The 16,017-nt window shown below is 36.0% G+C and overlaps 1 protein-coding gene and 1 pseudogene across 1 annotated transcript; one reads left to right on the forward strand and one right to left on the reverse strand.

Moving 5' to 3' along the window:
- Positions 1-2,905: 2,905 nt before the first annotated feature.
- LOC115961946 lies at positions 2,906-5,820 on the forward strand (annotated as a pseudogene).
- A 2,954-nt stretch (positions 5,821-8,774) lies between these two features.
- Positions 8,775-12,327, reverse strand: LOC115959569 (MDIS1-interacting receptor like kinase 2-like). The gene is made up of 2 exons (XM_031078011.1): positions 9,388-12,327; positions 8,775-9,296 (listed from the first exon to the last, which is right to left on the reverse strand). Exons 1-2 carry the CDS (start codon positions 12,314-12,316, stop codon positions 9,004-9,006), a joined length of 3,222 nt encoding a protein of 1,073 aa, XP_030933871.1. The 5' UTR covers positions 12,317-12,327; the 3' UTR covers positions 8,775-9,003.
- Between the last annotated feature and the right edge of the window lie 3,690 nt (positions 12,328-16,017).

The following is a 16,017-nucleotide window of genomic DNA, read 5'->3' on the forward strand; positions in this document are numbered from 1 at the left end:
AAGTTAATAGACAGGCGATCTTACTCTTTTCCTCTTAGCGAATCTTCTCAAAAATGTACTTCGAAGGTTCGAGGCCTAAGTAGCAGTCAAACAGATGACGAGGATCAACAAGGTCGTCAAAATCCTCAATTTCACAAGTGTAGGCAAGGGCGGTACGAACCCGGTGACAATGTCTATCTTCCAGGTCAAGACGATTGAGAGCTGCAAAAATCAGAAGGAAAACATCATTAGACGAGCAATCACGATATGAAAGAAAAACAAAAGAAGACAATGGAAATACGCACCAAGTGCTGGGACCTCCCATTTTCATAGTAATCTTAGGACTTCCCCCCAGAAATTGTCAGAAAAGGTTTCCCAACCCGTTCCAGAAATAAAAAAGTATCGGGATTTCCAATCACGAAAGGACAAAGGAAAACCCCTAACAATCCTAGATTTCCTATCCCAAGGTAAAAGTTCAAAATACCCATAGTTGGTAGAGGCTTTCAAATGGTACAAAAACAAAATTTCATTCAAAGTTATCATCTCCCCATCATAAGTAGACACCTAGATAGACATACAACTTATGATCGTCCTCCAAGCATTAGGGATGAGTTGACCGGGGGCGATCTGAAATTCATTCAGAAGTTGCATAATAAACAGATGGACGGGGAAACGAAAGCCACACAAAAAGTCAGCCTCATAAAAACACACCTCTCCATGAGCAAAGTTACAAGCTTTCTCACCCAGGCGAGGTAATCTAACAGAGGTACCCTTTGGAAATTGAAACCTTTTCCTAAAACCATTTAAATGTCTCTCTTTCAAGGAACAAGACTCCGAAAGAGCATGCAAGGGGAGTGAAAACGAAGACAAAGGCAATTTTGAAGCAGCAATATCAATTGCCTTACTCTAAGGATTCCGCATTGGAGGACAACCCAGTCTCCAACTCACTGGACCTAACATCATCTACCTTATACCCAATGATGGTCATCTTTGAATAGTGTTCTATCAGAGATTAACAGATTAGAGGACAAAGAGAAAACAAAACAGGCCTAAGGGTAGAAAAAGGACATACAAACAAGCCTACTTGAGGACGTTGACCAAAGGAATATTCTAAGAAAACCCCTAATCTAGCAAAGAAAAACGAAACCGAGGGGCACTCTTGACTAAAGGATTCAAAACCAACAATCAAAGCATAAGAAACAGAGGCCTTACCAGGAAATTTTGAAGTATGGAGACTTCTCAGCACTCTGAAGTTCAAACCAAAAAAGGCGGAGGAAGAGGAACGGTTTTCTATGAAAGGAAAATTTGGAATTTAGGTGCTCCAAAATCAAGGAAATCTCACACACTCCCCGAATAGAAGACCAACACATGTTCATTTCCTAGAAAGTAGTCGTTTCGCATTTAAGATGAGAGCCAAAGTTCGGGAACCAAAAAGATATGAATCGTCATGCCTGATCACATTCCTAAGATCATCCAAATTTTTGACTATCAAGGAATGGGGGGGCAACTGACAAGTATCAAGTAAAGGCCATCTAGCTTAAAGACGGCCACAGCCATATCCAAGTTAGGGACGAGGGTAGGAGCAAGACTCCGTCTGTATACCCTGTCCATATAGACGACATAGGCCCGTATTCATTGAAGGTGTAAATAAATGCCATCAAGACTGCTGACAAGGAATAAGTATGCCAGAACGGTTACAAAGGCAATGATTGCCCAACGGTCATCCTTTACTCTTTAAATAGAATCTTTATTGTCAATTAATGCTACGTTTCTTCCATGAGAAAAATGCTCAGAGGAGCATTAACTGTTGGGTTCTAAAGACTTAGGATTTTATGTATTTAGAACTCTAATTTATATTGTTGGCAAACCATGATCAAAACAATGTGTTTAGAAGTGTTTTAGTCTTGCTCAAAGTTGTGCATTTATGTAAAGTTGGAATCGAGCTTAATGCAGAAAAGATTAATGAATTTCGACTTGGCTCGATCGATCGAAGCTTAGGCTCGATCGATCGAAGCTCGAGCAGAATGTTTTTTCTGCAGATTTTCCAACTCAACCTTAGTTGTTTTAAAACGTTTTTAGAGTTTCTAATTTGTCCTAAGTATAAAAGACAAACCCTAACCATGTTTTAGTGTTGCTCATATTACGGTTTGTGTAAATCTCTTGTGAGATCTAGAGGAGCTTTCCTTTACACAAACTTAGGGTTTTCAAGGAGAAAATTTATCTACACCTTGATGATCAACTTAGTTGCTGTCATTGAAGCTTAAAGAAAACACAAGCGGGTGTGCTTGTATCTGGTGGTGAATCCAAGAAAGAAGGAGTCTGTGGATTTGGAGTTTGCACGTGGTTGTGTCAGTAAGTTCTACTGGTTGGTAGCAATAAGAAGTCGAGCATGGGGGCTTATAAGTCTTATTGTATGAACTTCGATTCTTTCAAGATAGTGGATTCAAGTTTATCTTGAGGATAGTTAGGTCAAATCCTCCCCAAGTTTTTACCGGTTTGATTTCCTGGGTGATCATATCTTGTGTTATTTATTTTCCACTGCTTTGCATGATTTGATCTTTGTTATTGTGATAACCTAGACTTGTTAAATTGGACTAAGTAACAACTTGGCTAATTACCTAGGTTAAATCAATTGTTTTTAAGGGGTCTATAAACCATCATTAACAAACATAACCACACCAACCTGGAGCAAACTATAAAAAGGGAATGGAACCTAGGTAAAAGATATATGAAAAGTTGGATATACACCTGTGAGAGAATTCTTCGAGGGCCATTTAGCTAACTTTAGCATCGGATTATTTTAACTGGCACCACGCTGGTGAAACCTCCCTTACTTTTCTTTTCTTGATAACAGGTACCGGAGCTCGTCCATCGACATTGATGAGGAGCATACTGACAAGGTCAATTTTTGGCTTCATTAGAGTTCATGTATGTATCTGGGGTCCCTGCTGTTTTGGATCTTGTTCCATTTCTAGGAGGGTTTGAATCTTTTCTGGCCAAGTAAAATACATAAAGAGAATTGGAAGGGAATTGGACACTCTAGTTGGAAGTTGGGTTCAAGATCATAGGGCCAAAAGTGAACAAATCGACAAACCAGACTTCATTGATGTCATGTTATCTATAATTGAGGATGATAGCATGTTTGGCCATACGCGTGAAACCATTATCAAGGCAACATTATTGGTATGTAATTACACTTTGTTATGAAAGGTGCTATACCCACAATATTTTCACAACAAATTTTAGATGACAATTAGTTACTGGTTTTCATTTGAGCACACCATTAATATTACTTTTTTTACCTACCATTTATAGTTTGCCATCTAGAATTTTGTTGAAAATATTGTGTCACTATCTTTACTCTTTTATTATAAATCATAATCATATATTATAAATCATAATCATATATTGCTGAAATTACCCCATCAATAAATAAATAAACAGCACAAGCTACCAATAATTGAGTCTTGCTATAGACCTCTAGCCGACTACAGTTTATGAATTAGTTTATTTATTCTTGTCTTTTAATGAACGATTAATAATTTTAAAATACATTTGCATAATCTATGTAAGTACTTGTTGAGAATACAGAGTGATAGAGAAGTTAGATACTTTTGGAGTATAATGATATGGTATTCTCTTCTCTCACATTAAATGATAGATCCCACTACTTAATTCATGAAGGGGTCCACAATGAATGTGAGACAAGGACACAATACACCACCATATTCCATAACCACCTAATAATTTTCCATATAAATAGTATACACTAACAGTAATAGTCTCTAAGTACATCTTTGATTCATATCACTATAAGAGTCTCCTTTTTAAGTCCATTTCTAGGATAGGCTAATAACATTCCACAGATTAATTAATCAACCAAGCTTTTATTGTGTCTTTGACCTATATATGGTCTTCTAATATATTAAATAATCAGACCACAGTTTCTTTTATTTACAAAGAACAATACTCCATAAAGAAACTCTACTTTCTAAGTGTGGTCTCAATTTCATGTAGAATCTCATCTTGGGTGGGTCAGAATTAGACATGGCAAAACGGGCGGTTCGGGTCGGGTCAATCGGGTCACGGGTCAAACGGGTCACAGGTCAAAACAAGTCATTTTAAGCGGGTTGAAAACGGGTTCGGGTCAATCGGGTTGCGAGTCGGGTCGGGTTGGGTCGGGTTGACCCGTATTTTTCACATAAAATTTTTTATTTTTTATTTTTTTTATAAAGAAAACAATATGTATTTGCCATTTGGATAGTTATGCAACATATTACTTGATGTAAAATGTATTATTTTGAATTCACTACTTATATCAAGAATAAACTCAGTTAAACTTATTAATACTTATTCAATAATTTTAAAATTATACAAATCCTAACATTGCTATCTAAAACAAAACAACACAAAGATAAGTAAAACAAATATACAAGTTTTATTTTTACACAATATCAACATTCCAAAAAAAAAAAAATTACAAATGACTTATTGGATAACTCATTTGATAAAGAATAAAAACATATAAGAAAGTTACAATTTAAAAAATTAATTTTATAATCTATTATCAATTGTGATTGACACTCTATTTCAATTTGAGATATACATTAAAGTTTGATTGCTTACTTATTTATACCTAGTCTCTTTTATGAAGATCATATCATTGTTAAGCAGCACACACTCTAGGAAATATCATAATTTATTTTGAAAAGCCGTTTATTTTGAACATAAATTGTTAAAAAATAGATCTAAGCATTCATAATTTATGCTAATTTGATACTTTGGCTTTACTATTTTCACACTTGTGAATGTGTCTCACACATATCTACAATTTTAAATCTGTTTTTAACTTTACTGTAACCAGATTATCTTGGCATGTACTTTACTATTTGATATCTAAAAATCTTTACTCATTACAGAATGCTCAACCATTTATTTTTCAATTAATTTGCATGCAGTTATGTAAATGTATCAATTGTTTCCTTAAAACTCACAATAAACAATTAAACCAATATTGTCTTAATTTCACTATTTTTTTTTACCAAAAAAAAAGTTTTAAAAAAATGGTTCGGGTTCGGGTCGGGTTGCGGGTCGGGTTGACCCGCAAAAAACACGGGTTGGGTCACGGGTCAACCCGTTTTTGCTTCGGGTCAAAAAAATCGGGTTCGGGTCGGGTATTTTTCGGGTCGGGTCGGGTCAGAAAATTCTGACCCGTTTTGCCATGTCTAGTCAGAATCTACATCTCTTAACCTAACATGGCTCCTGTTTATATTATTGAACAACAAGCAAGCTTTGAAGCAAGCCCAAGAAGAGCTCAATCTCCAGGTTGGTTGAGAGAGATGGGTGGACAACCATGATATCAAAGACCTAATTTACCTCCAAGCCATAGTGAAGGAAACCTTGCGCTTGTACCCCCCAGCCCCCTTATCAATTCCACATGAAGCCATGGAGGATTGCCATGTATGTGGCTATTATGTTGCAAAGGGTACTCGTGTTTTTGTCAATGTGTGAAAGTTGCACCGAGATCCAAGGATTTAGGATGACCTAGATAAGATTTTTCCAGAGAGGTTCCTCACAAAACATGCAAATGAAAATATAGATGTTTCAAGGCAACATTTTGAGTTCGTACCATTTAGGTCTAGTAGACGATCTTGCCCAGGTTACACATTTGGCTTGCAAGTATCTCACTTGACACTAGCTCAATTACTTCAAGGATTTGAGTTCACGACACCATTGAATATGCCAATAGACATGACTGAAGGCTTGAGCATTACCTTACCCAAGGCAACTCCCCTTGAAGTTCTTCTCAATCTACGGCTTGCTTCAAAACTCTATCAATGACAAACAGAAATATAGACTATGCTTGACTAGAGTACATGTTTTTAATAAGCTTTCACGCTTCAAGAGTTTCATAACTTAATGATATTGCCTAATCTTTTTTACTAGGAGAATAATTATGTAGTCTTATTGTGGTACTTTCCTGTACATGTTTTTGTTGTGTTGTGTTTCTTTTTCTATATCTTTTTTTTTCCTTATGAAGTAATCTGTTGTATGTTGCTTTTAGTACATTTAGTTTTCTTAATTTGTACTCCAAATTATTTCCTCTCCATTACCTAAGAGTAAGACATATTGAAAGCTCGATAATCTAATTACTAGAGCTAATTAGGACCCTCAAATTTTAATTACAGCTAGACTATTTTTGGGCAAAATGCAATTAAAGCGGAATATAGGTAATTAGTCAACTAATTAACCAAAGTATTCAACAATTGCATGGATGAACACAAGGATGCAATGCTAAAATGTAAAGGGCAGTAGGGAAAATAATATCAAACCCAAGATAACACCGCGATGAATTATCAAAGAGGAAAACCAAAGAATTTGGTGTAAAAGCCCCTTTGTGGCCCTTCAAGATGAAATGATCCGCAAGTGAATAAGTTAGAGTACAAGGATACCAAAAAGACTCTCCAAGCTTAATCTACCCAAAATACTTGAGCTCTTCAAGTTCCAGCTACTAATGGACTTCTTGGAGTCTTATCTTCACTAGCTTCCCAAATCTCACAATACCATCCGATTGCACCGCCAAGCCTTACCGACTTAATTTGGCAAAGACCCAATGCTTCCCAAGCTCCAAAATACTCTCTACACTCTGAATATGTGTGAGTTTTGTTTGGGTAAAAACTCCTCTCAAGGCATGACAATGGGAGAGGGGAGGAGAATAGACTACAAAGATTTCTCTCTTAAGGATGAGTATATTATACAATTCCCACATTGTCAAGGTACATATATTCTCAATCAAAGATTGGAAACCCTTAATTGTGTTGATTTAATAAGCATTAATCTACTCTAATTTTGGTATAGCAACATGATGATGCATAAAAAATTGTCAATGAGTTGACGGTCCAAATGGAAAGCTCTTGAAGACCTGCAAGGATGATCACATTCTCGAAGAGCGTCAGTGTGGGGTCGGCCTACTACCCAACGACCCTTTGATGATTAAGTCAACACCTCACAGGATCTCTAAGAACTCTCAAAGCATAAGACACTAAGAATTTTGTTTTTCACATACCTCAAAATTGGGGTGTCTTGGTGTTTATATAGGGGGTTTATGGACAATGGTGGAGCTAGGATTTTAGTTTAAGGGGGGCAAGATTAAAAAGAACAGCGATAGTTATATACTATGTGTACAAAACACATAGCTGAAATTGTGTTCATTATTTTGAATTATAAATGCAAAAACGTCAAAATGAACCTTGGCTATAGATGACTTTGGTTAGAACAAACAAAAGTTACAAAACACCTTTGGAAATGATGTGACTTTGAACACATCTTAAAAACTAGTAAGGATTTCCTCTAGACACTTTAAATTCAAAACTTTAGAGAGCCAAGGGAGCTAGAGTGAAACTCCCCTGTTTCATGACTTTAAAACAGAGTGTGTTTCCCACCTTTTGAAACTTTGCAGTAATAGCAACTTGTTGACCCATAAAACCCATGGATTAGCTCATCAATATTCCCTCAAAAATATTGATTTTCAATTATTGTAAAACACCAAAAGTGCCGTAAGACTTCTAATAATTATCAGGAAAAAAAAAAACTATTGTGAGTCTATAATTAAGTTAGGAGTTTGATTTTTTTTTTCTTTTCTTTTCTTTTTTTCAAATAAAATGTAAAACTTATCTTTTCTTAGCAAAATAAATTGTAATACTTGTCTCTTGACTCTTGGTTAAAAAGAGCAAACTAATCTAAAAATCTGGCCAGGGGGGGGGGGGGGGGGAAAATAAGCGTTAGACTGTTTGGGGGAAGGTCAGGGGGGGTAGTTGCCCCCCCTCGACCCCCCTGGCTCCGCCCCTGTTTATGGATGACCACCTTAGCTAAATTGCAAGGACTTGGAGTTATCCCTCAGCTGACTTGTAGGAGGTGGGAGCTATCCCATAGCTGATTTGTAGGAGATGAGAGTTATCCCTTTGCCGGCAGTTGCGTGAATATAGGAGAGCCTTAAATGATAGCTACTATGTGAGGGTTGTAGTGTAGGCTTTGTACGCCCATCTTCACCCGTCCATCTTCGGGGGTGACAGACGGGTGTCAAGGTCAGGCTCACAAGTATTTACTCGTCCGTTCTTGTATGTGACGGATGACTTATTGGAGTAGACGTAATAAGTTGCATTTGTTGCATTGAGTCCTCCATTTTTGATAAGTTAGTATTTTCGGAAGACCTAGCTTACGTTCGAAAGATGTAGCTTACATTCGGAAGTAGTTTATATTCGGAAGGTTGACCATGGAGTTAGCTAAACCCCATCACAACATATTTAAACTTCTTGTTTTGTTTTTCTTTTAATTTTTTAATTTTTTGGTAGTTTGGAGTACACGAGTCTACCAACATCGAAGACCGTCTGGATTACGAAGATAGTCGTACAGCCTCAGCAGGCAGACACCATCTTTTTTGTTTTATTTTAAAATTGTGTATGTTGAGGTTCATTTTAACTATGGTCCATCTAGTTTCTTTCCTACATGGAGTAAAGTTTGTTATCCACTGCACATTTTTTGGTTTCTTTGATGGCATCTTGCAGACAAGAATAGTTACCATCATTTATTAACAATTGGCATGGAAGGGATATTGACCTTGCTTCCAACTTATCTGATTTTGACAATAGGGTTATACTATAACAGAAAAAAAATTTCATTATATTTTCATGGGCCTCAGTTGGAATATAAATGACTAAAACCAAAGGTCACTATAATACGTGCAAATCTCAATTTTACTACATTCGAAACCTTTATAATGCATACCAAAATGGCCAATCAAACATGTATCTTCATAGTAGTAATTTATTGATACTTGCAATTGAAGATCTAGTAGTAATCTAGGCATTACATAGTCTTAAAACAGTTCATCAAAAAAAAAAAAAAAACATAATCTTAAAACAAACAGTTGCCTTCAGTAGCATAAATTCAACAGAATAGTGTCCCATATAATTCATATACTTGCTTGTTCTAGTCAGACTCTGGATGGCTCTGGGAAAGTGTAATTCATCTTGACAACACCTGAGAGACCATGTGCATTGTTGGTCTAGATTCTGGATTAGCACACAAGCATGCAATTGCAAGCTTTATGATAAGTATCAATTGATTCTTAACCTCAAGAGTGGGGGGTGGAAGGCGTATGTCTAACAAATCATTTAACGATAAATTCTCCTTTACTGATGAAGCAGATAGAATGGAGATGATTTCACCCGGATGCCTTCCTTTGATCACTTCAATAGCTAAAACTCCAAAGCTAAAAACGTCACACTTCTCAGTTATCTTCATCGTATAAGCAAGCTCTACAAAAAAAGAAAAAAAAGAAGAAGAATATTATGCCAATGTATGCATATGATCTATGTTCTAAATTGATTGAACAAATAAGTACATTACCTGGTGCAATATATCCATATGTACCGGCAAGTGAAGTCCAATTGGATGAGTCTTGATTGAGAATCTTAGCTGTGCCAAAGTCTGAAACATGAGCCTCGTATTCTGAATCCAGCAAAACATTTTTACTTGATATGTCCCTATGAACAATTGGTGGTGAGCAATCATGGTGCAGGTAAGACAAAGCATGAGCAACACCTTTGATTATATTATCCCTCTTATTCCAATCCAACTCTTTAGCTTCGTCATCATTGGTCAAAATTTTGGCCAAGCTACCCCTTTCAAGATACTCGTAAATTAAAAACGAGTGTCGTTGATGTGAACAAAAGCCATGAAATTTAGCAATATTTCGATGTCGTAATTCTGTTATTGCCCTTATCTCATTTAAGAACTCTTTTTGCTGTGCAATCTCACCATCATGCAAGGATTGTAGTTTCTTCACTGCAACTATGTTTCCTGATGTTAGCATGGCTTTATAGACAGTTCCATACCCTCCCTTTCCAATGCAAAAATTAGCATCAAAATTTTGGGTTGCGTCAATGATTTCTTGGTACATTATTCTTCCATCAAAAGATGATATTGTAAACACTTTTTCCTTGTCCATGTTGGTTGTTTGGTTTGTATGTGGATTTTTCCTTTTTCTTTTTGCAAAGAAGAAAATTCCAAATAATACCAATACAAGTGAAAGTGTTCCTAAAAGAGGGGAAATGATAAAGAAAATGCTTTTATGTCTCTTTTCTGAAATATGCCCTACTCTACAAGGTTGCAATCCTGTAGCATTTCCACAGAGTCCTTTATTCCCTTGTAATGCTTCTATGGGAGCCTCTTGAAAAGCTTTGCTATTGGGAAGAGGACCCTTCAACTCATTGTAGGAAATATTGACACACGACAAGCCACGCATTATTTCAAAAGTAAACGGAATAAAACCTGAGAGGTTATTGTGGGAAACATCCAACAGCTCCAAGCTCTGCATACTGTTGATCTGTAAAGGTATCTCTCCTTCAAGAGAGTTATGGCTCAAATCCAACTGTGACAAATGAGTTAAATTACAAATTAGAATTGGAATGTTGAGGTTGAACTTGTTGTTGCTCATATTCAAGTAATGTAGTTTCCAAAGATTCCCTATATTTTCAGGGATTGACTTGCCAAATCTATTGGTGGATAGATCTAGATACTCAAGATCTACAAATGATCCAAGCCCTGAGGGCAAACTACCAGAAAGTTTATTTCCATTCAACATCAACTTCTGCAAAGAAGTCAACTTTCCAAATTCCTTTGGAAGCTCCCCAACCAATCGATTTGAAGAAAGATCAAGCCATTGGAGTCGAGCGAAGTCTCCAATTTCAAGCGGAATACCACCAGTGATATTGTTCCCAGCAATCCGTAGGCTAGTCAGTTGTCCGCACCTGCTCCAATTTTGTGATATTTCACCATAAAATCTATTGTAACTTAGGTCTATGTACTGCAGGTTTTCGTAGACACCAAAATCTTCAGATATATTTCCAGAGAGTTGGTTTCTTTCAAGGCTGACTCTGATTAAGCTCGTGCAGTTTCTCAAGGTTTTGGGTATTGGACCTGTGAGTTGGTTGTTTGATGCACTAATGTTTTGGAGGGATCCACTTTGGCATAAGTTTTGAGGCAAAAACCCAATGAAGTTGTTGGTATCTAGATACAAGGCACTCAAGTTCATTAGATTTTCGATCTCTTGCGGAATGAGACCAAAAAGTTGGTTATCAGAGAGGTATAAAATTTCTAAGTCGCTCAACTTACCAAAGGAATTTGGAACAGTACCAATCAACTTATTTCTACTCAGTTCAAGATCATTTATGGATTTCAAGGTTCCTAATTCTTCAGGAATGGTGCCCGAAAGTTGATTGTTATACATGTGTAAAAAAGTTAGGTTGCTTAGAGCACCTAGTGATGTGGGAATCGAATCAGAAAGATTATTTGTATGCAAGCTTAAACTGGTAAGAGACTTCAAATTTCCTATTTCTTGGGGAATAGAGCCAGACAGATGATTTTCATACATTTGCAAAATGGTTAGCTTCTTTATGTTTCCAATAGTAGATGGGATGTGACCTATAAGATTATTGTTTGATATGTCAAATATAACTAAATTGGAGAGGTTTCCGATTTCTGGAGGAATGGAACCAGAAAGTTGATTACGATGGAGGTCCAACACAACCAAGTTGCTTATATTACCTAAAGATGCAGGAATGGTACACACAATGGAATTATTGCTGAGATATAAGTTGGTCAGGTAGCTCAAATTACGTAATGAAGCAGGAATGCAGCCATGGAGGTGGTTGTCATACAAAGAAAGGTCAGTGAGAGATTTCAACTGACCTATTTCCCACGGAATTGAGCCATTTAATTGATTTTCAGCCAGGGCCAGGACCTCAAGATTGGTCAGTAGGCCAATCTGTGGTGGGATTTCCCCCGATAAGTTATTGGAGGATAGATCAAGATATATAAGTTTGGACAGGTTGCTAATTTCAACAGGGATTGTACCAAAGAGTTCATTCGTGCTAAGATCAACAGAAGTAAGGTTGGGGAGAGATGAGAATGAAAATTCATGGAGCATACCTTTCAAGCGTGAGCTAGTCAGGTTTAATCTAATAACACTTCCTACTTGGTTGCATGAAATGCCGTACCAACAGCATGGGATGGAGCTTTTATTTTGATTACTCGAAGAATTGGTAGCATTATTTGGATGGAGAGTCCATGAAGGTAAGTGTGACTGGGTTTCATTTTGAAGACTGGCTTTCCAATTGAGTAGAGCGTTTGCCTCTGCCTTTGCCTCTTCATTCACAAAAAGAGAAGCAACATCTAATGAGGAATGTAACACAACCAAGGCGGCCATAAGAAGGACCAAAAATACCTTTTTTAAGCTAGACATTGTAATGGTCTTTGTTTTACAAGTTGAAAACATATTCAAAACACTATCTTAATGTCTAAGCTGTTTCTCGGAAATATATATATACTAGCCTTTGAGCATGCGCGTGAGGCTCTTCTATCTTTTTGGATAAAAATTAATAATTTGCATTTATTATAATTTGGGATTCCTACTTTTTTTAATTACAAAAAAAAAAAAAAAAACAAATGTGGGGTGAGTTTTGTAGATTGAAGGAGTTTTAAAACTAACAAAAAAGTGATCCTATTTTGTAAGGAGTTAGAGAGTAGAAGTAGAAATTTAAATTAACGTAAAAGTAGGAGCTTATTAGAAGTAGGAAGGCATTTCAACATAGAAGTAAGAATTTATTATTTTTGTCAATTTACTATTTTAATTCCATTTTTAAGTTTTAAGTTGAGCTATTTTTGACAATAAAAAAATCAATAACTAACTTCCTTTTGCCCATTTACTATTTTATCCCAATTTTTAAGTTGTTGGTTAATTAATTTAAGGGTATTTTTGACGGAAAAAAAAATAATAACTAACTTTCTGAATCCTCTTAATATATATATATATATATATAAAAGCTACCCGATTAATTTCTTGCGTCAATTGTGGCCAATGGGCTAGCGAAGGTAGCTGGATCTTTCACACTAACTTTACCTTTCTTTTTATGATTTCATTTACCTTTCTTATTCAGAAACAAAAAATCACTTAAACACACACCTTTTTTTTAATCCAAATAATTAGCACAGTCCCCCAAAAAAAAAATTTTCAAAAAGCCAGCACCTGCTCATTCCCAAAAAATAAAAAGAAAAACTAAAGTTGATACTATGGTGCACTTGGAATCCATATATTTTGTTGAAATTGAAATTCTTTATGTTAAAAGTATTGTAAATAAAGGTAAAAATTAGTTAAAATAGAACAATGAAATCTATGAATAGTACCAAAAAATACAGTGAGATCCATAAATAATACTAAAAATAAACTGAATAGTAAAATAAATATTCAAAAATAATTTTTATCAAACACACACTTGATAGTACTTTAGTAGACCACAACATTAGGGAGTCACTTAGGTTAATAATTCATAAACCACAGACCCAAGACAAACGGAATGTGAGCTTTTGTACAAATCACTTGATCTCCAATCTAATATTTCTCATCACATAACATAATCAACATTGTTAATTGAACGTTCTCATTATTGATGTACAACAATAGAGTAACTACGTCTTTTGCTTACTTCGCCCTTCTCCAATATACAACATTGCAATTTGACAGTTTTAAATTAATGAAACTGTTTTTTTTTTTTTTTTTTTTTTTAAGAGGAAAATTCTAAGGATCCTATTTTCCTGCAAAACACGCCAAGTCTTCTTATGGAGTCAAACTTCCATACAGGGCCGTTTTAATGTCTTCAACTAATTTTTGGTAAAGGTCTTAGCATGGTTTACTTGACTTGGAGATTAGACGGTACTGTTCTCTGTAGAATAATGAGGATACAAGAAATTTAGGGGCCGTCTTCTCATGCTGACTACCTTAAGTTTCCTAACGGAAACAAAGTTACAGATAAAGCTGTTGAAAATTTTTGCAAATAATTTGTGGAAAAGATATTAGCAGATTATATAACGCCTATTGGACATTAGAGCCTCGTTTAGTAATAGTATTTAAACAACGAAAATTGTTATTTAAACACCATAACACGTATTTTCATAAAACTTCAACAACATTACTAGAAATCTCTTACCAAATGGCCCTAGATGTTGCTGTCCTTTGTCTATGTTATTTAGACTCAAAATGCACAATTTATAAATTTTAGTAAAGGCATTAAATCATGTTTTGAAACCATAATTGTAATTTTTTGTCCAAAATATGATAATCAAACGGGCGCTAAAGTCTCGCAATTGAGAAAAACTTACAGATGATGATTTTGAAAATGTCTTCAAATATTTTGTGGAAAAGATGAGGATCTCGTACCAGAATTGTGTGTGTTGAATATCCGGAGGTTGTGTTAGAATTCATACGTCATGACTGTCTATGATATGTAATTATCTACGTTATATTGCTATGTACCCATTTTTCTTAGTAATTGAATATGCAGTTTCGTGATTATTCAAGAAAAAAAAAAAAAAAAAGAGAAGAAGAATATGAGAGAGAGAATAAAATGTGTTGACGTTGGTTTACTTGACTTTAGACAGTGATGTTCTTTGTATTAGATTATCCACTTTATGACTCTCAAAAAAAGATTATCTACTTTACACTATATTTCTTTAAAATATTAAATTTTCTTGATTTTTTTTAATAGTTTCTTTTTCTTCACAAGTAACAATTGTAAGGACCAGATTTGAGTTCTAAGCCTAAAATGTGGATGGACTTAGGCCCAAAAAGCCTAAAACAATGAATTTATAGAGAATGGATTGGAAAACTGAAATAAAATGAGTTGGACAGTAAACAAAGTGGGTTCAAATGATAAGAACAGGAAGATAGATTGATTTAACCCAAAGAAAATCATCTTCAGCACAGTCCGAGGAGATTTGTTCTTCCATATTACTACTGATTTTGATTACAAATTTTGTCCTTGATTACTACAGTGGTTCTCTTTTTATTTCTCGATCCCCCTCCTTTCAGGGTCTCCCCTCTAATTTATACTATCTCCCTCTTCTCATCTTCACCCTACGGTCAATTGCTTATCTTCATCCTTGTCCCATTAACACCCTCCTGAAGTCTTTGGGGGTAGCTATAAGGCTGAACAAACACTGTTCAGAGATCACTTCCTTATTAATGCGACCAGAGAGTTAACTACAGAGCATTCAATACGGTGGTAGAAGCTTTCTCTTAGACATTTCTGAGCTCCCATCTCCCCTGTACGTTCGTAATGCACATCCTTATCAATGGAATTTCCTGGAAGGTCACCTTGAACGATAGGATATACATTTGATCTGTGCTTTGTTCATCCAAGGAGATACTCCTCCTCGGATAAGCTTTCCCAACATTTCCATTTGCAACCTACTCATGGGACTCTGAGCTTAACACCCTCACTACTGCTTATTCGTCCTCGAACCAACGAACGTCCTCGGCCAAGGCCCAATATATAAATTTGGGCCCCTATCCCTACAATAACCCCTCAAAACTCTAGTTTTTTCCCTCTCATCCGAGGAGAAAAAGTGGAGTTTTGAGTTTTCAAGAGTTAAAACCATTCATTTCTTTGGTTTACACACGTGGGATTACCGTTTTGCGCGCCTCATAACTGTTACTAACGCTTCGAAGCCCGCGATGCATTATTAATTGCTCTAGGCGGTGCTTTGTTCCCTGCATCCAACGGTGAGACACAAATCCTATGGTTGACATTTCTCCTTGAATTTTGAGCGGGATAACTCCCACTCAATTCCACCTTCTATATAAGGCACCCGGGGAAATCATTTTTCCTCATTTCACAAGTTTTCAAGCTCTCTAGAGATCCCAAACACTCAGACCCTCAAGGCTTTCTAAGTTCCCAAATTTCCTAAGTCCTTTTCTTCAAAAATCTTCGAATCTTTCAAAGGTTCAGGGATCAATACACGTGCTTATTCTAATAAGTTTCCCCTTTTCTAGGTTAATTTCTTCTCGGCCGGTCTCCTCGACCTCCTATTCTTTGTTTCTTTCCTTTGAAAATTTCTTTAGCGTCTTTTTAGTTCGCCTAGATGGATAGGTTCAAGCACCTTGTAGACACTCCTGTCGGTATGGAGGGTTTCAAGGCCAAG

This window comes from Quercus lobata, chromosome 9 (assembly GCF_001633185.2).
Source record: "Quercus lobata isolate SW786 chromosome 9, ValleyOak3.0 Primary Assembly, whole genome shotgun sequence".
Classification (NCBI taxonomy): domain Eukaryota; kingdom Viridiplantae; phylum Streptophyta; class Magnoliopsida; order Fagales; family Fagaceae; genus Quercus; species Quercus lobata.

Bases quoted from the DNA above. Each gene is read 5' to 3' on its own strand.
- LOC115959569 (XM_031078011.1), bottom strand. From the start codon at position 12,316: ATGTTTTCAACTTGTAAAACAAAGACCATTACAATGTCTAGCTTAAAA. The intron at 9,297-9,387 runs GTAATGTACTTA...CTTTTTTTGTAG, and splicing joins ATATGGATATATTGCACCAG to AGCTTGCTTATACGATGAAG.